Below are 19,453 nucleotides of genomic sequence, written 5' to 3'. Positions count from 1 at the left end.
CTGGTTGTGGGAGCCAGACGCCATGGTCCCTGGCGTCTGGGGTGTCCATCAGACACATCAGGCATTTGTCTGGTCTCCTGCGTGAGCAAAATGAGCCAGACGCCGCGGTCCTTGGCGTCTGGGTGTGAGAGCCAGACGCCATGGTCCCTGGCGTCTGGGGTGTCCATCAGACACATCAGGCATTTGTCTGGTCTTCTGCGTGACCAAAATGAGCCAGACGCCATGGTCCCTGGCGTCTGGGGTGGCATTTGTCTGGTCTTCTGCGTGACCAAAATAAGCCAGACGCCAAGGACCAAACTAGATAAGGACCCAGACGCCATGGACCTTGGCGTCTGGGTGTGGACCTGGTGTTTTTGCACACACACTAGTGTCTGTTGTTAATGTTTTTTCTTAGCAACTTATTGCACACACTGTTAAATATGAACAAAGCATGCTAGTCTCAACCAAAAATATGAACAAAGCATACTAACTACTCTCGAATGACGAACATAGTTTGCACATAATCTCAAATAGTCTCGAATTACAAGTTCATCACACACGATGTGTCAAATGACATAAATAGTTCATGATCACGTAAGGTCTCGAATGACAAGTTCATCACACACAAAGTCTCGAAAGTCCATCATCGATGTCGGTGCCTTTTCCATTTGTCTACTGAGTAGTACGGGGCCACTTTCCCTTCTTGTCACGTGCCTCGTCCTCCTCTTGTGCATCGCGAGCCCTTGCAAGTTTTCTTGCCCTCTCTTCTTGACGAGCCTCCTTCTCTTTGCGTGCCCTCTCTTCCTCACGCTTCTTGCGCTCACGAGCCTCCTTCTCATGACGCTCCCGCTCCAATCCCCGTGCATAGGACTCCTCGAATAGGCGCTGCCTCCGTAACCAATCTCGACGTTGGTCCTCTTGGACATCTTTTGGTACCTCGTGATCTATCCAAGTGAAGTACTTGCAAAGTGGAGGAGGGGACTACATATAAACCATGTTTTTGTTAGACATATGAGTGACAACTTGTTGATGTTTTTGTATGTACACCTAACATACCGGTGGTATGTCATATGCGTTAGTTGGCCTTCGACGATCATGTGCATAGTTGGGACACACGAAAAACCTTCTACCTTCTGTCCATGACTTGTTGCGGTCAGTGGACACCTTCAGCTTGCAAACATCACCACACCAACATGATGGTGTGGGCACATCCTTCTCCTTTTCCTTGTCCAAACTGGTCTCCATCCACGTCTTCGGCATGTCCTCTTGGTCCGCGCACGCCGGCCTTGTCATGGAACCGGATGAAGCCATGCCTACAAAAAGAACAATTGTTAGCACAAGACATAAAGAGAGTAAATGCGTAAATACAGTAAATGAATAAATGCTAGGAATTGTATGAACAAATAATATACCATTATTATTAGATCAACCATATGGATTAAGCAAATAACCGAAGGCCGATCCATTATCAACCATTCCTCTACGACCACCACCACCTCTAGCACTTGTGCTTCCTCTCGGACCACCACCACCTCTAGCACTTGTGCCTGCTCGGCCACCACCTCTAGCACTTGTGCCTGCTCGGCCACCACCTCTAGCACTTGTGCCTGCTCGACCACCACCTCTAGCACTTGTGCTAACTCGACCACCACCTCTAGCACTTGTACTCCCTCTACGAACACTAGCACCTCTAGCACTTGTGCTCCCTCTACGACCACCACTACCACCTCTGACACTTGTGCTTCCTCGACCACCACCACCGTCACCTCTTCCACCTCGTTCACCATCGGTGCCGCCTCCACGACTTGTTTTTCTTTTTTTGGTTTTCTTATTCTTGCATGTCCGCTCATTGTGTCCCCCTTCACCGCACACCCCACAGTTGATAGTGTCAGGAGCCTCCATGAAATGACCGCTACCAAATTGTTTCATGCTAGTGTATCCAGCCAGGTCATCCATATCACCCCTGAACCTCTTAGTTCTCCTTCTACCCTTCGTCTCCACCTTCAGAAGAGGGTCTGGCCTAATATGAGGGCCATGGTACTCAGGCCATTGTGATTGGTCCAAGAAAGGGTGAAATCTTGGCACCCATGTCAACCTAGTAGCTTCCACATGAAACTTTTGCATCCTCACGGTTTTTCCATCATTAACATGTATGTTTCTCACCTTCGCCGCCGTTATCAAATGCGAGCATGGCCAATAATACTTACTAGGCCTCTCGCACTGGCACCACCGAGTCTTCAGTTTCACCTCAAATGCAGCACCACCATATTGTCTACCGTCTCGTGTTGTGCCACCTGGCTCATCAATTTGATAGATCATTTCAAGTCTACCGAATATGATAACTTGTTGCCGTGAAGACTTGCTTGCTTGTAACTGCAACCATTCATCAACCTTTTCCGGATAATCCTTTTTTTCACCTATCCATTTTGCAGTCTCTTCAGAATGCCTCTGAAAGTACTCATTAAGCTTGAAGAAGGTGTACTCCACTATTGCAGTCACCGACAATGCACGAGCACCCTTCAACACATTGTTGAAACATTCTACGAGATTGCTCGTCATGTCGCCATATCGCCAACCACCATCGTCATGAGCGCGTGCCCACTTGTGCTTCTCGCTTAAATTCCTAGTTAAGAACTCTTTTCCCCCTTCGTTCACCGCTGCAAAGAGTTTGTTGTACCGAGCATCGAAACCTTGGGTGGTGAAGGCCACACATACATGGGTAAGGTCTTTGCTGAGCTCCTTGCTCTTACATGCCCGGTAAAAGTTGGCCACGAAATGCCTCATGCACCATCTGTGGTGAAGCTTTGGAAATCCTGGAATAACAATGTCCATTGCCTTGAGTATGCCATGATGCCGGTCCGATATGATGCATACCTCCCTAGCCCCAATCACGTTGTGCCTAACATGACCCACGAACCACTCCTAGTTGTCTTGGTGCTCGGAAGGCACCAAAGCAAATGCACACGGCAACACGTTGTCGTTTGATGAGTGCGCCATTGCTACAATTAGTGTGCCCTTATATTTACCGGTCAAGAACGTGCCATCTATAGACAAGACCGGACGACAATGCTGAAACACCTCCACACATTGTCCATAACTCCAGAAGGCACGGTGGAACACTCCCTCGTGATCCTCGACCACATGAAACATGCCCGGGTTCCTATGTACAATCGCGGCCAACAACCTTGGGAGCTGGTTGTATGCTTCTTCATAACCACCATACAACACCCTAATAGCATTTGCCTTTGCCTTCCATGCCTTCCCATACTTGACTTCATAACCAAATTGTTTTTTCACCGTCCGCATGAGAAACCTCACTTTCACAGTGGGATCAAAGGCTATGTCTTTCATCCATTTGTATCTGAGATACTCAGATGTGAGTTGACGGTGTGTCTTTCTAAGTCGTTTCGATGGCGGTTTGCATCTATGAGTGGTATCACAACTTTTCAACACCCATTCTTCGGTTTCTTTAAGCTTTCTTGCACGAACCTTCCATGTGCATTCCTTTTGCTCACACACCACGGTGTAACGCAACTTCATGTCGGAGTGCTCAACATAAATTGGCCTATGGTTTCGAATGGCATAGTCAGCCAACCAAAACTTCAGCATAGGCAAGCTCAGAAACTTCAATCCTTTCTTCAAATAAGCATTCTCGTCCTCATTCTCCACCCTTGGTTCTCCTGGATCCGGGCATGGTGTTGGCTCAATCGCCGTCATTCTCATTCCACCGTCAACAACAGCTTTATGGGCAAGGCTGAGATCTTTAAACAAGTGAGTTCTTTTTTTGTAAGCCCGTCAGCTCAAAGTGGATTTGGTTCTCCTCCTTTGTGAATCCATCCTCGTCCAACTGTTCAACTGGACCCTCGTCATCCGAGTCATACGCATATTGACGCCTAAAAGGCAAGTCACGATCCATGTCCTTTTGCGCTATGTACGCATCCAAGTCACCAACATCATTACCATGAAACCCTTCCTCTTGCTCTTCGTCGTCATCATAAACATCTTCATCCTCTTGAATTACTTCGTCACTAGCAATCACCTCAACTTCATTTGCTTGGCTAGTTGGTGGTTGGCTAGAAGCATTGGGGGCATACAACTCAACCTCATTTGCTTTGATAGATGGTACAGGGGACGTGGTGGGGGATAAACATTGAGGGCATCAACCACAACCCTATGCTCAACAAGTGGCACCATTGTCCTCTCGCTCATGTCATCCATTGGGGAAGAGACATGCCGGTTCAAATCAATGGTAAACCGAGGAGATTCAACCTTGGTCGCAAACAATTCAAGTGACTTGTCTTCCGATTGGGATACTTTTTCCTTGTATACATCCCAATGCAAATCCGAGGTGATAGGCATACTTTTCAAGCGAGATTTGGCTCCAACTCCAACATCATACCTTCCTATTAACTTAACATCAACATTGGTGTCCATCCACTCTAAGACTTGTCTCACTTTTGCAACAACATCCTCATAGCTAGGGCTTGTATCAAAAACCAATGGTTCCTCACCCGTGTCGGCATTGTTACTCAAAAATGCCTCCTTGTCCATGTAATGAACATTAACAAGTCTCTCCATCTAAAAATAACATGAATGGATTTAAGACTTCAATGAGAATTGGTGTGTTTATCCAAATACATCTAATTCTATCCAAATCATATCAAGACTAAATTATTGGTGATGTCCACAAAAGTATCACTAATTAGCACACACTAAGCAAAGTTAACCCTAATCACTAACTAACCCTAACCCCCAATCTTTCTACTCAACAAGCATATATTCCTACTATACACCATGCATAGCACTATATTATCAAAGTTAACCAAGACATTCACACTAACATAAGGGAGAAAACATGAACTAGGGTTCCACCAACATGTATAAAATGCAACCAAAATAACAAGATTTGACAAAAAATAATTGGATGATTTGGGGGAGATTAACAAGAGCAACAAAGTGATGGAAAGATCCACCTAAGGGATGTACCTTTTGGAGAGGATTTGAGGGGGAGCTTGAGGGGTAGGAGAGAGTGTAAGAGCTCCAAGTGTTCTTCAAGCTCGGGTTGTGGATTGGGGAAAGTGTGTGGGGTGGGTCCCACACACTTTCCCCAAAGGTTATTCTGTTACCAGGGCCAGACGCCAGGGTCTCTGGCGTCTGGCCCCTTTGCCACGTCAGCAGGTCAGCGGGCAGTGCGGGCCAGGGGCCAGACGCCAGGGTCCCTGGCGTCTGCTTCGTAACCCAGACGCCAGGGATCTTGGCGTCACTGAAAAAGGTCAGAAACGAAATTTATTTTGAAACGAGGTCAAATCAGGATTTAGTTAGCCCTATAGTGAGAACAGTAATTTTGTCCGGTATTGGCTGTATGTGCGCGCACGACGGCCGTTGCTATTGGATTGCATGCATGGTACGTACCAGAGATTGATTTTCTTACGTCTTCCTTTTCTGCTTTCCTTGCGGCACGTCGCATTTGTTAAGTCGGCCGCCGTTTTCGCCGTGCTTTCCAGGCTTTGCACGTCGGTTGCCGCTTTTCTCCACTTTTCTGGTTGTTTCTTCCTTAAGTACGGTGGCTGTCTTCAAGTTGTTTTCCGTTTCGTGGCTGCATGCTATAAATACGGGCCCTTCTATCCGTCCTCCTTCCATTCTGGCTCCAGCAGTTACGCGCTCTCTTTTGCGTTTAGTGCTCTCGTCGCCTCCATCTCCGTCGTCTGCTGCCGTCGGCCACCGCTGTTGTCTATAAGCCATACGGGAAGCGAGCAAGAAGAGCACGAGGAGGAGGCGGCGGCTGCTTCTCGCCAGAGTGACAGCGCAACACGGCCCAACCGACCCAGCCGGTGACGAAGGCGCCGGACGTGACTCCGAGGACAGCTGCATGCCGGCCATGGTGAAGGTTGGTGGCAGCGGCGGGCGCCGTTGCAGGACCCTCTCCGACCTGCCGACATCCTCCTCCAGCTCCCGCACGTGCCACGGCTCCAGCCCCGATGCCAGCAGCAGGGCCGGTCCTAAGATTTTGAGGGCCCGGGGCGAAAGTGGCGAAAGTAAAATTTTAGGCTTATTAATACTCGTAATAATATGTGGATTGCATATGACTATACAATCATGTCACGGCACATAATTCATAAGTAAATCTCTAAAATAATTTTTTGAACTTTGGATCGTAAAATGCACGAAGACAAAAATAGGAAGTACATAATATAGATTAAATGACTTTTTTAATTGCACAAGAGTTTAAAGCTCTTGAATTTGCAATGATGGGAGTGAATATACATGCAATCACATAAGACAATTTGTAAGGGCTGTAAACTCAAATCTATTGAAAATAAATTTGTGCCAAAATACCGCAAAAAATCCTATGAAAATATCTCATTCCAATCTAAGAAACTTTCAGCACTAAAGTTCTACAATTTACTTAAAGTAAAAGCAGCTTCACCATTGGTCCAATTAATTAGTTTAACAGAAGTGATATAATTTGTAAGTATGATTACAAGCATGTATACCTCACAAATGGCTGAATTTCAGCACGGTAATACGATACACCTTGGATTCACATCCGTTGATCGATAATCTGGGGCTTGGCCATGACACGATGTGGAATGAACCGGCGTCTAGCGGGAGGCGGGAGGCGCTCGGCCATGCGCCCATGCGGTCTGGCCGTGCATGCCCATGTGCGTCCGGCGCATGGAGACTGGAGTCTCGCGAGAGGAGTTCGTCGGCGTCCGAGCATGGGCACTCGCGATCGGAGCGCTGGATCTGGTGGAATTAGGGATAAGTAGCGATCTTTTTTTTACGATAGTAGTAGCAATGTTGTTAGGAAAAAAAATGATTGCAGCGATCTTGTTGGAGAAAATTGTGGCGATCAAAACGAAAACAGGGCAGGCCCCGTGTACTGAGCTATCTACGTCATTGTTTTCCTATTAAGAGAAGAGCGTCCGGATGCCATGAAGGACGCGGGCTGCTTGCTGGACCAGGGAATTTTTTTCACGATCTGCACTTTGGGCTAGTATATACACCTGGCTGGGGAGGGGACCCTGGGATGTTGGGGGACCCGGGGCGGCCGCCCCTTCGGCCCCCCCTCAGGACCGGCCCTGGCCAGCAGCCGCCGTGCGCGCAGCTCCCGCTGCCGTCGACGCCGCAGCAGGCGGTGCTCCTCCGGGCCCAGGTCGTCGTAGTAGTCGTCATCTCCGTCGTCGTCATGGTAGACGACTTCCTCTGCCGCCGCCATGATCACGGTTGTGAATATCAACCGATCCATCTTTCTTGCGACGTGGCCGGGCGCAGGAGCGAGTGGAGCAGCAGCTGGTTGCTGGCCGTGGTAGGGCTTTGGTGCTGACGCTATTCTGGTGGTGCAAGACCTCACCTGTCCTTCTGACCATGCCGCCGGCTCCCCGTGCCCCTTTCAGCGCAGCACCAGCCTTCATCTTCGCTGTAAGCAGCCAAGGTGAAGCAGGAATGCAGGATCGCGGACCGTGAAGAAGACGGAACTCAGGCCGAGACGGCGCGAGGTCGACGCAATGGCAGCGGGCTCGAGCAGCTGGTGTGTGCGGTGCCGACCAACGTCAGAGGTGGACGCATCCAGGCGGTAGACGGTGCGGTGGACAGCCAGCGGTGGCCGAAGTGGGAGGCCCTGTGGTGCCGGCGGGCGCCTTTTAATTTTTTTAGGCGGTGAGCCTTCGCCCTCCGTTGCATCTGCCGGCGCCGATGACCCCACCGTCGTCCAGTGGTTCTGCCGGCGCCAGCATGGCGTGTCTCGAGGCGTGCCTGTGTGCCAGTAGCAACGCGGGGAGCCGAGGAGCATGGTCTTTCCCCAAGCTGGACGCCGGCCCGCAGCTCCGCGACGCTCTGCTCGGACGAGTCGTACGCGTCGGCGAGTGTAGGGAACCAATCGCATGCGGCTGTGTGGTCGTGCGGCAGCGGTGTTACACTGTGTATATACCGTACAGCGCATGTATATGGTCAACTGATGTACGTGTGATCGTGGCACGCGATCTGTGCGTAGTGGTTCATGGACCCCATAATTCCTCCCTCCCTCCTCAAACAAGCGGCAATGTAAGGAACTTGCCGAACGTTGCAACACACAACTGCTACCATCGACAAGGCGATGATTCCAGAGCTTTGCACTCCTATATGTCAATAGAAGATCTATTCACATAAGTGGGCACCTAGAAATATAATACATTTTTTCAGAGATAAAAGTTGACATGATTTCTTACAAAATATCCTGCTGACGGAAGCAACAAACGAAGACAAACTTCTGCCCAGGAAGGGAAATCCAAGGTCAAGGAAAGGTAAGGTAAAAAGATGTTTCCGTAAATAACAAGACGAAGGATCAAGTTTTGGCCCTTGGCTATCAAAATGAGAATCTAGACTATATATTTCAAGCATGTACAAAACCATACATGGAATCGGTTAATTAAGGAAAACCGACGAAGACCACACACACCGAAATAGCACTTAAGGGACGTCGTCCGAGCCAGATATAAGGATGCCGAGGTCCAAGACCATCGTCAACACAACATACCCGACCAAGACAACCACCACAACCTCAAGAACATAACTGCAACTAGATGAGAACTCGCACCTAACTTTTTGAAAAATGAGATCAACCATTGACCTCCACCTCTATGTGTGCAAATTAACCCGCTCACATTTGTCATCGTCGTTTACTGAGGAAAGAATTAAGTATTCTCATGGAAAAAACCACCTAAATCACATTTACTTTCAAAATTTAGCCCTCTTAAAAACTACGTGTACACGTATTGAATGCGGATAGGCAGATCATTGATTGCTCCCAGACCCCCACTTTTTGAAAAATGAGATCAACCATTGACCTCCACCTCTATGTGTGCAAATTAACCCGCTCACATTTGTTGTCGTCGTTTACTGAGGAAAGAATTAAGTATTCTCATGGAAAAAACCACCTAAATCACATTTACTTTCAAAATTTAGCCCTCTTAAAAACTACGTGTACACGTATTGAATGCGGATAGGCAGATCATTGATTGCTCCCAGACCCCCACGTACGTGCAACTGTATGCATGGGATTAATAAACGATGTGACTACGTGCATGAAACTTTCATGTGGCAGCACGGAGATTTTACAAGCTTTGTTTTTTGGTTGATTAGTTTGCACATTTTTTTATGCACATGATGCTAAAGATTTTTCCCTTCATCCATTTTACACAAACATAAGTAGTAATATCGACATGTCGTGAGTTAGTGTCGCAGTCCAATGACACTTATTTAATTTGATTACGGCTCCAATCTTAACTTCTGATGAACTAACTAATCATATTTTCTGTAAAAAAAACAACTTCTCCGCTGGCACTAATCTGGCAAGTGGCCATACAAATTAATCTGAATCAGCAAAGATCACCGAATCAACAATTTTGGCGCTTGGTATTGAAATTTAGTTACTTCCTTGGAATATACCTATTGTTTTTATGTAATAAAATCTTGCTTTTCAGGATGCCTTATCGTCTATCCTAGCTTAACTCCACTATAAGATATCCATCCAAGTTTTCCATCATTTACATACGCAACTACCGTGTGTAATAAAAATAATAAAGAAAAGAATTACTAACCCAATGATTCTTGAAAGCCCGAGCAAAGAAATGATAGCCAATCTAGCATTCAATCAAACAATCAAAACATTAACAACACATGAGTATCCACTTTACCACTTCTGAAATCTCAACACAAAGTATCGATGTTGTATCGATGAGGTGCGGTGTGCCGCCGCACGGGCATAGCTAATATATATATATAGAGAGAGATCATCTCGACAGCACATGCAGTCAGCCACTGACCATCTCTAGTCAGCTGGCACCGCTGCAAAGTGCAGATTGGCCACAACTTGCTACTCCTGCCGTGCACCTCCCCAAGATGCTCAGTCGCCGTCCGGCGTGGCAGGCTTCTTATTGCTGCCTTGGTTCAAAATAAAATATGTGGAGATTTTGTTCTCAATTGTATGTGTGAATGGGCAGGCAGGACAACTTTTGACTTTTTTTTGTAAAAACAATGGCCGAAGTTGTCAAATAGAATATCAAGATATTTGTCCATTGGTATCCGATGCCGACGCATTACACCTTGAGTTGAGATTAAATTTTAGATTTGCTGTGCAACTTAGCAATATTTATTATTTTATAGAGCAGTGGCAGGGGTACGGTGGGAGAGAGAGAGATGAAGAGGGAGAAGAAACAAAAGATGGGATGCTGACAGATGGGTCCCTTTACAACCTCACTGTATTTTCCATGTAGGCATGCCAACTCAGCCCAATAGGTGGGCCCGCTAATTAATTTTAATTTTTTTGTGAGCTTAACCATGTATCAGTGTGATGTGTTTACTCGTTAGGCTCAATGTTGGTGGTTCTTTTCGATAAAGAGTGGATTTTATTGACTCAAAATTGAGCATTAAGACGATACAAACACAATGAGCACACGCACGGCCTTTGCATAGATAGAATGCACATATCCAATGACAAGGCACACACACAAAAAATTCTTGCAAATATCAGAGTTATATAAGACTAAAGCTATGTGTAGACAAGGAAAATAAACCAAAATGATCAGGTCCGCGATCAACAATAACTATATCCGCACCAAACGTCTCATGACACCACACAGACGACAATGTCGTTCTTCTACAACAACGCCTTTAAGAACGGAGCACACTCAAAAACCGCCATCGTCCGATCCAACCACCCAAGGCAAGAACCTATATTTTCACCCTGAAGAACAAGTTCGAGCATATCCAAACAATGCCTTCAATAAGGTAATGACGTAGTAATATCGCCATCGCCAGCTATAACCAAGCTCAAGTCAGACCTAGTCTTTCACCCAGAAGCTCGAGACTGGATGCATCACCAACATCGACGTCACTCATGTGATGTCGCCACCACCTTTCTGCCATCCCGGTAGCTACTTGCAATGTGTGGCAGCCGCCAGTGCACAACCATACCTCTGCATGAAGCCTTCATACATAGTTCGCTTCTCATTGCCGAAGTCAACACCAGGTGTGAAGAAAGGAACCCTCATGAACACCTTTTGATGGACACCGCAATCTGCAATGAGGCCACCACTATAGGTCGGCGATCCGGGAGCCGCACATCTGGCCAAGGCCACGCTGATATGAGGAGCAAGGCATGCTAGCGGCGCGAGGTCTACCTTCCTGTGCATGGCCGCCGCATAAGAATTAGGCGCCACCACGAGGGATCCGGGCGCGACTGCATCGGCAGTAACCAGGAGTGCGGACCTTGTTGTAGGAACCTGCCCTGGTGCAGCTCACGGAAGCCTCGCCACACATGCATGTCCCTAGACGTCGAAGCCTCCACACATGCGTGCCACAAATCGTCTTCCTATGGCCTGGTCCAATCCAATGGCGGGCAGAGACATGTTACTTGAGCATGGGAATACTGTGGACTCAAACTGCACTAATTCCTAATTAATCCGTTTGGTGGCACACAAGCCGCAAGCAATTCACATTAGACTGATTGAGGGTCTGTGATACTTTTCGCCTACTTAGGTCGTTGAACAACCGACGGATCAGTCATCAGCTAGGCTGCCGCTTCCTCCCTCCAAATAAGAAATCTTAGTGTATCTTAATTTGTCGTGTTTTCATCAGCCTATACCCTGTATCACGTACTTCGGCGGAGACGTGATGGACAACCTCAAGGCTCAAGCAACTACTCCGTATTTATTATCATTGATCGGAGGTTTCCCGTATGTACATATGTGAAGGAAGATTTGGGGGAGGTGGTGCATACAAGCATTGTACTGCGCGGCCACACAGTAGTACTATGTCATAGCTAGCATTAGAAAGCATACGATACACATAATATTTTTTTCAGGGAATATTGAGAGCTTTATTCAAATAAAGGCAACCTAGTAAATGTACTTAATTAGCTTGACTATAGGGTTCCACCTATAAGCAAAACAGCCCGTGCCTTGCAACGCGAATAAAACAAATTTCATAGTTTGTGTCGTATTCAAGTGTTTTTTTTCGAAAAAACTTCCAATCTATTCATCTTCAATCATGGCAGTACAACGAACACCAGAAATAAAAATTACATCCAGATCCGTAGACCACCTAGCGACGACTACAAGCACTGAAGTGAGCCGAAGGCGCGTCGTCGTCATCACCCCTCCATCGCCGGAGTCGGGCACAACTTGTTGTAGTAGACAATCGGGAAGACGTCGTGCTAAGGCCCCATAGGACCAGCGCACCAGAACAGCAACCGCCGCCGATGAAGAATAACATAGGTTGGAAGGATTCAACCCGAAGACACATGAACATAGACGAACAATGACGAGAACCGAGCAAATCCACAAAGATAGATCCGCCGGAGAGACACCTCCACACGCCCACCAATGATGCTAGATGCACCGCCGGAACAGGGGCTAGGCGGTGAGACCTTTATTCCATCTTCAGAGAGCCGCCGCCGTCTCGCCTTCCTGAGCAGGACACAAACCCTAACAAGACAGGAAAAAACGACTGAAAACGGAGCCCTCCCGCCGGCCCTTGACAGGATCCACCGCGCCCACATGGCCCTAGGGCCACCGGAGACGAGGCGGACCTGCGGCGGCGCCGGCGAGGGGCAGAAACCCTAGCTTTCTTTCTTGAAGGAGGAGGAGCGACTTGGCGGCTGTGGGTCGTTAAAGGCCTGTATTCAAGTGTTTACCTAGTGCACTACTAACTCCAAATACATCCGGATCAAGATAAAGACATATATTGGCTTTAAGTAAGCCGTGAGATAGATATATTTGCTCATGATATATAGACTTCCAAGTTTTACAGAGATGATTACTGTTGTGAGTAATTAGTCCGTGAATATATCCAAAGAAAATGATCATGCACATAATTAGATGTGGCACTAAAGAGAAACACAAAGCAACTTGAAGTCTTAGCTCAAATTAGTTAACCCTAAAAAAACTTAGCCCTAAAAAAAAGATTGCTCAAAAGTGCATGCCAACCATACGATTTTAATGCACGTAATGGTCAAGGAACTTGAGTACCTCTCAGGTGTGTTACATACTTGCTAGTACGATTCTCTCCACTCGCAATTTCTTTATGCACATGTTCAGCAATGCATGGACCCAGCTGATTGCCATGTCCATAGTTTACGTGCAAGGATTATGATCAGTGATTCCCTAATTCCTTCTTCCAGATCCACAAGCCCAGTCGATCTCAATGGCATTGCTGCTAGCTCAAGATTGCTGTGCTCCGGTGCAACCCTTTGGCCCGGTGGACCGAACCTTGCCCAGCTTACCCTTGCTTCTTCGTGTTGTCGCGCCGCCGCTGGCCATAGCTCGCTGGACATCCACAACCACTCCCGTTGCCCTCGCTACAGCTTGTGCAGTGCAGCCGCGCCGGCTGCACGTCGGCATGACAACCACCGCCATACGCATGCTCGGCCTGCAGCTCTTGACGCTGCGTCGGCTGCACGTCCGTCTCAGTGTCGTCTACTCGTCCGTGTGACCATAGCCAACGTCATGTGCATCGCTGCAGACGAGCTGGAAATTAGAGTCATGCTCATCGTGCTCTATGCCAGCACCGTTGCTGGCGCTGCCAGGAACACGTCGTGCACGCTCAGTGCCAAGGCATCTCGCTGGTGCATGCCCGTCTACGCAGTCCGAATACAGCTGTGGAGAGAATCCAGCTGGCAACCACAAAATAGACACATGGGCCGGGGGCTTGGTTTCGTTTGGTAACTGAATAATAGAGATATTGGCCGGCTGGCCCGTCGGCTGCTTTGATTGGTTTTAAGTTTCCTTTACAAATACGTTCCTGTTTCCTTCGTACGTCCAGTTTCCTTTGTACAAAATAGCGTGCGTAATATTAAAAAATACTTAAAAGGGGATCAAACAAAGCGGAATCAAACCAAGAATATATATTCCCTTTAATAGTAGGTATAGGTATAAATATAGATATACTTATATGCCCATCAACCTGATTTACACGAACCAGATTGCCTCTGCACGTGATGCAAATTAACGCCTACTCCAGTTTAAATAAAGAATCTATCTATTATCTAGTAAAAGGAAAATATGGAGGACAATTAGAGATATCCGCTAGAAAATCCCAACTTAATCAGAAAATAATGACCCTTCATCTTACGGACAAAATATTATAATCGTTAGATCTTTGCAACAAGATTAAAAAAATGAAATTGTACGTAACAATCCAAACTGAACATGCACATAACAGCTAAAAAAAGTTTCCGTGACCATCTATCTAAACAAAAACCTGAACTTGTACAAACGAACACACGAGATCCATAACCCTACAAAACCTCACAAGATCCATCTAAAAAAAATGTACGTGACAATCAATTTTAAAAATATGCTCCCTCCGTCTCAAAATTCTTGTCTTAAATTTGTCTAAATATGGATTTTATTTTATTTTGAGACGGTCCATATTTAGACATCCATATATCACATGGGAAACTTATTTTATTTTATTTTTATTGACATTTCCATCATTTTCTTTTGTTTTTTCTAAAACTGAAAAGGCGGTCCACGGGACGGGGGGTGGGGGAGTTTGAAAATGAGACCTTTAGTACCGGTTCATGCCATGAACCGGTACTAATGCCTCAAAGCCCATTAGTCCCGGTTGGTGGCACCAACCGGGACTAAAGGTCTAACCTTTAGTACCGCTTGGTGCCACCAACCGGGACCAATGGGCATCGCACCCTTTAGTCCCGGCTCGTGGCACGAACCGGGACTAAAGGACCCAGGTGAACCAAGACTAATGCCTTAGCCGCACGAACTGGGATAAATGCACCCATTGGTCCCGGTTCTGGACTGAACCGGGACTAATGGGCTTACCCGGTCTGGACCAAAGCCCCTTTTTCTAGTAGTGCAAAAAAAAGGTGATGCAACTAGAAAAACTGTACGTGAACACCCATCCTTTTTTTAGGATCAAGAATCCATCTAAATAAATTAAACACGCACAAACAAACTCACAAGATCTATGTAAAAGCATTTGTACGTGTTTTTTGAAAAAAATTGTATGTGATAATCCATCTCAAAAGTAAATAAATAAACCGAATGTGCTACCAATCGATGAGCTCGATGCCTAATTTTTTATTTTCCCTGATCGAGAAAACACACCTCCCGTTCTTCCTACTACACATTATTTTTTGTGAATCACCTGTTCTTCCTACTACAGCCAGCCAATACATGCCCTTGATGTACCTGCCTCGGTCGCCCCCCTTGATTTAGACTTGTGAGTCATATAGTTTTGGGATTTGCATCCTACGCTTTGTTCCAGCGATGGAACTTGGGCCAATTTAGGGACCCAAATGGGCGTGCTCTTTAAGCTCGCTGATGCATAACGTACGAGGGTGACTACGGAGACACTCAAACTGATGACTCTCTGGTGAATTTGTTTTACTGTCCTAAGGAGTATGTAATTTTTTCCTTTTGCAGGACTGGGGAGTATGGAGTTAATTAAGGTTTCTATGTTCGATTGATAATATAATGCACTGGAGTTTGGCACTCATCATATGATCCCCTTTTCTTTGCTAAATTGACCGTTGCCCTTGTCAATTACTTCAATCATTTTCAAATTTTTGAACCTAATATTATCAAACGAACACATAATCTGACCCTTATGGCACCTTTTTAACTTTTTTATATTTTGTCCACCTGACCGAACAGATCCAGCCGGTTGTGAAAGCTGTGTAGAGTCTAGACCAATAGACTGCCATCCACCCTGTTGCAATGATGACCATGCCAGAGTTGACCAAAGCTAATCAAGTCTGCGAGCACAACTTGGTGCCGCTAAATGGACCATCTAGCATGGATGTGTTCAGGACTTTGTTGCACAAGTCAAGCCACGTGTGTTCTACAGACCGATCATCAATGGAAAAGTTTTTTCGTTTCCAAAATGTCACTACGGCTAGAGCGACATGGAGAAACACCGTGGGTACAATGCTTGATATTTAGCTAGCCTGAAACTTTGGTGGTAACGTATCTTTCCCAAAGCCTCATATTCCCTAATGCAATTGAATGTCTCTTGGCTAGCAATTCTTCCACATGTATGACCTACCTAGTGGCAGCAAAGAGTTTGTCAACTTGTAGGCCGTTGAGCGTGCTAGTGCAGGAATATATATATATATATATATATATATATATATATATATATATATATATATATATATTCTGTACTCTTGGGAATATGTACTCCCATCCTCAATATACCTCATATACGCATTAATTATACCTCTTTATTATTCTTAATATACTTCATTAAATATTCTAAGATACTTCAATATGAGTTTAGTTGAAAAAATATCATCTGCGATGTATTTTTTGTAATATACCTTTTCACGTACAAACACATCAGTATATACGTAAATATTTAAAAATACATAGACTCATATGAATTTTTTCATGAAACTCATTTTGAGGTATCTAATAATTACTAATGAAGTATATTAAAAATAATAAAAAGGTATAAAGAATTCATCTATATAGTATATGAAACTCATATATATGCATGCGACTGTAAGCTGGTTGATAGGCTGTGCTTTTGGGCAAATATTGAGTTATTTGTAGTGTGCTTGCAGCTTAAATATGGTGTGAATTTTGCCATTGTCTCGTATTGGTTAGAATGCAGATAGATCCTTTACTATAGAATTATTGTGTATCTCTGATGTACTCCATTTAGTGATCCTTTTTAGAGGCTGCTCCCGGACATAGCCTATATCCTATACGTGGATGCTTACTGTCGGTGAAAGCGTGAATGAGCTATGCTTAAAAGATGTGCAGAATATCGATGAAAAATTTCACATACTTAGACCAAAATATTACTAACAATTAGCATAACATTTTTTTCTGTAAAACATTGTCAAGAAACAATAAGTTTTACGTGATACTGTGTGTAACATATGTAGCTACAAAATATTTGTATTTGTTCACAAATTTTTTATTTTGTTTGTCATTAAACCCATTAACAGTGGCACAAAGGGCGCACTCTGGGGTCATCCACGTGGCAAACCGTGAAGGGCAGGAAAAACAAAGACGTTGTCCAGTAGGATTTGGAGGGTTGGCTTCCTCGCTGCCTAACCACTGGTCGTTTCCTTCGTCCAGAAGGAAGAAGTCGCCAGGTATGCCCGCCCGGCCGCCCCGCTCCAACCCACTTCGCCTCCCCACGCACGTCACCTCCTTTCTCTCCTCTCAAACCCACTTGTGGTGGGGTGGGCGTCGCCGCCGCTCCCTCTCTTCCTGAGCCTCCTGCCCCCTCCCTCTCCTGTGCTCTCTCTTTCCGTCGCTGTCGGGTCCATGCCCCTGCCGCCACCGCGTGCGCGCGGATGCCGGTGACGAGGATCATTGGGAGGCTGCCGCCGCCATGAATAAGGATGGCAATGGGTCGGGTTTGGATCGGGTTGAACAATCTCAAATCCATATCCATGTCCATGAAGACAGTCTTTGCCCGCCCATGAAAAAATCCATGGGTGAAAAATTATGTCCATGTCCAAATCCGATGGATATCCATACCCATTGAATATCCATTGGGTCCTCTCGAGACATATAAATAAGACATAACACAATATTAACATAAACACTTCCATTCTTCAGCTCGTGGTAGGCTAGGCTTCACTTATGGTAAATCAACATCCACTAACAACCTAAGATCATTTAGTATTTTTCTAACAGATGAGAATGACGAGTCATTTATGAAGGAGGTAAAAATAAGGGAAGGGGTGTTGGAGTATGTTACATAGAGGATTGAATGTCAACTAAAAAAAATTACGATGGGGATTGTGTAATTTTTTATGCATGTTTTAGATTAAAAAAGTGTAAAATTGCTGTGGGACATACGACCGTGGGGCAGGGATAGCAGATTGTCCCCCATTAAGTCATACTATCGGGTCGGGTTTGGGTATATCCATGGGTACAAGATTATATCCATGCCCTATCCACGAACAATCGGGCCGGGTTTGGGCGCCGCCCATGGACACAAAAGCATATCCAAACCCTATCCATTCGGGTCAGATATCCATGGATATCCATGTCCATGGATAAAATTGCCATCCTTAGCCATGAAGTCTCACAGGATCCAGCTGTGCTCGTCGTCTCCACGGAGGTCAAAGGAGGAGGAAGGGGAGGCGCTTCTCCGGCCAGATCCGTGACCCCCACGTCGCCATCGACGTCCACCCTCCTTGACATGATCGATCGAGCAGACGTCGCTGAGCTCCACGGCTTCCCCGTCTCCCTCTCGCCAGATGGTATCAAGTTCATCTTCATCCTACAGATGGATCCAACAAGTTCGCTTGAGTGATGCCCCTGTTCTTCTCTTGGGTGGTGTTCTTGCTCTGCTTTTGGGCATTCTTGTTTCTAATTTGGTGTTGGTGCAGCAGCTCGACACACATAAGAGCTAGGTGCATACTCTTAGAGCTCTTCTTTTGAATCTATTCATTCTCGAAAATTGCTTAAGCCTTGACTTCACAATATCTCCAAGATGAACATTTGGAGCTTTCTTAGCATTTTGAAGCCAATGGTGCTCTGCGAAATAAAAGTTGATGTCATGAAATTACTTACACGGACGTATAACAAACCAGGGGAAAACAGATGAATAAGAATTCAGAAATACTGGCAAAAAGACAAGATGCTTAAGAAGCGATTCCACACTCGAAAAGAATACGAGTTAACGGAACTTCAAGTTACAAAGCAGACCACAATTTTGACCCTAACATTCTTTCAGGTTGTAACACAAATAATAAAATGCCCGAGCTCATCCGAATGACTAAAATTTGTCTATGTTTTGAGTAACAAGTGCACTTAGGTGAAGAAGTTTCTGATCTCAAAACTCTGAATTCTGAAATAACAGAGTTGATTAAGCACAAGTTTTAAGATGGAGAATTTCATATGCTCTTCTGTTCAAGTTTATGCTTATAGATTCTGCGATGCAGAAAACTATCTGACACAAAAAAACAAAAAAAAACTGTAATGGGTGCTTCAGATAGGCAGATAAAATCAACACACAGACTTCAGGGTTGGTTACCAAGTCTGTGTGGCAAACAAGTCTGTATGTATGAAGTAACTTGGAACTCAAAGTACTTCAAATCAGCCGCACTTCTCCTTTTTCTTGTTTGCTTAGGTGTTTGAAATCTCGATTCATCGATTTGGATGGCAGTAACCCTCAAAGCTCGTCTCTCAGTCCTTACTAGGAAATTCCAGTTTGGTTTCCTTATGATCTTTTACTCCTCTGAATTTTCTCTTTTGCTTGTTGGTTCCCAAGTTCCTCTTCCACCGTTGCTCTGATAGGCCGATTTCCGCAGCGCCGCAACGTAGTACAGAGGTTGTGCACCCAGTATCCCCTTGTTTTTCATGCTCAAATTAAATTGTATAAATGCTGAGGGGAGGACATTTATGTTTGAGAGAGAGGGATGGAAAAGTGGGGATGGAGTAAGAGAAGAGGAAGGAACACGTATGCTGCAGTTCGAGCCCCGTCTTCTATGCTTCTGCTCACTGTG

General features: G+C 45.6%; 1 protein-coding gene across 1 annotated transcript; it reads right to left on the bottom strand.

Moving 5' to 3' along the window:
- Positions 1-616: 616 nt before the first annotated feature.
- On the bottom strand, positions 617-1,262 carry LOC125518671. The gene is made up of 2 exons (XM_048683494.1): positions 1,036-1,262; positions 617-960 (listed from the first exon to the last, which is right to left on the bottom strand). Exons 1-2 carry the CDS (start codon positions 1,237-1,239, stop codon positions 652-654), a joined length of 513 nt encoding a protein of 170 aa, XP_048539451.1. The 5' UTR covers positions 1,240-1,262; the 3' UTR covers positions 617-651.
- Between the last annotated feature and the right edge of the window lie 18,191 nt (positions 1,263-19,453).

This window comes from Triticum urartu, chromosome 7, assembly GCF_003073215.2.
Source record: "Triticum urartu cultivar G1812 chromosome 7, Tu2.1, whole genome shotgun sequence".
NCBI classification, from domain to species: domain Eukaryota; kingdom Viridiplantae; phylum Streptophyta; class Magnoliopsida; order Poales; family Poaceae; genus Triticum; species Triticum urartu.
The sequence above is the reverse complement of the archived record's forward strand: the minus strand, read 5'-3'. Positions and strand labels throughout refer to the sequence as shown.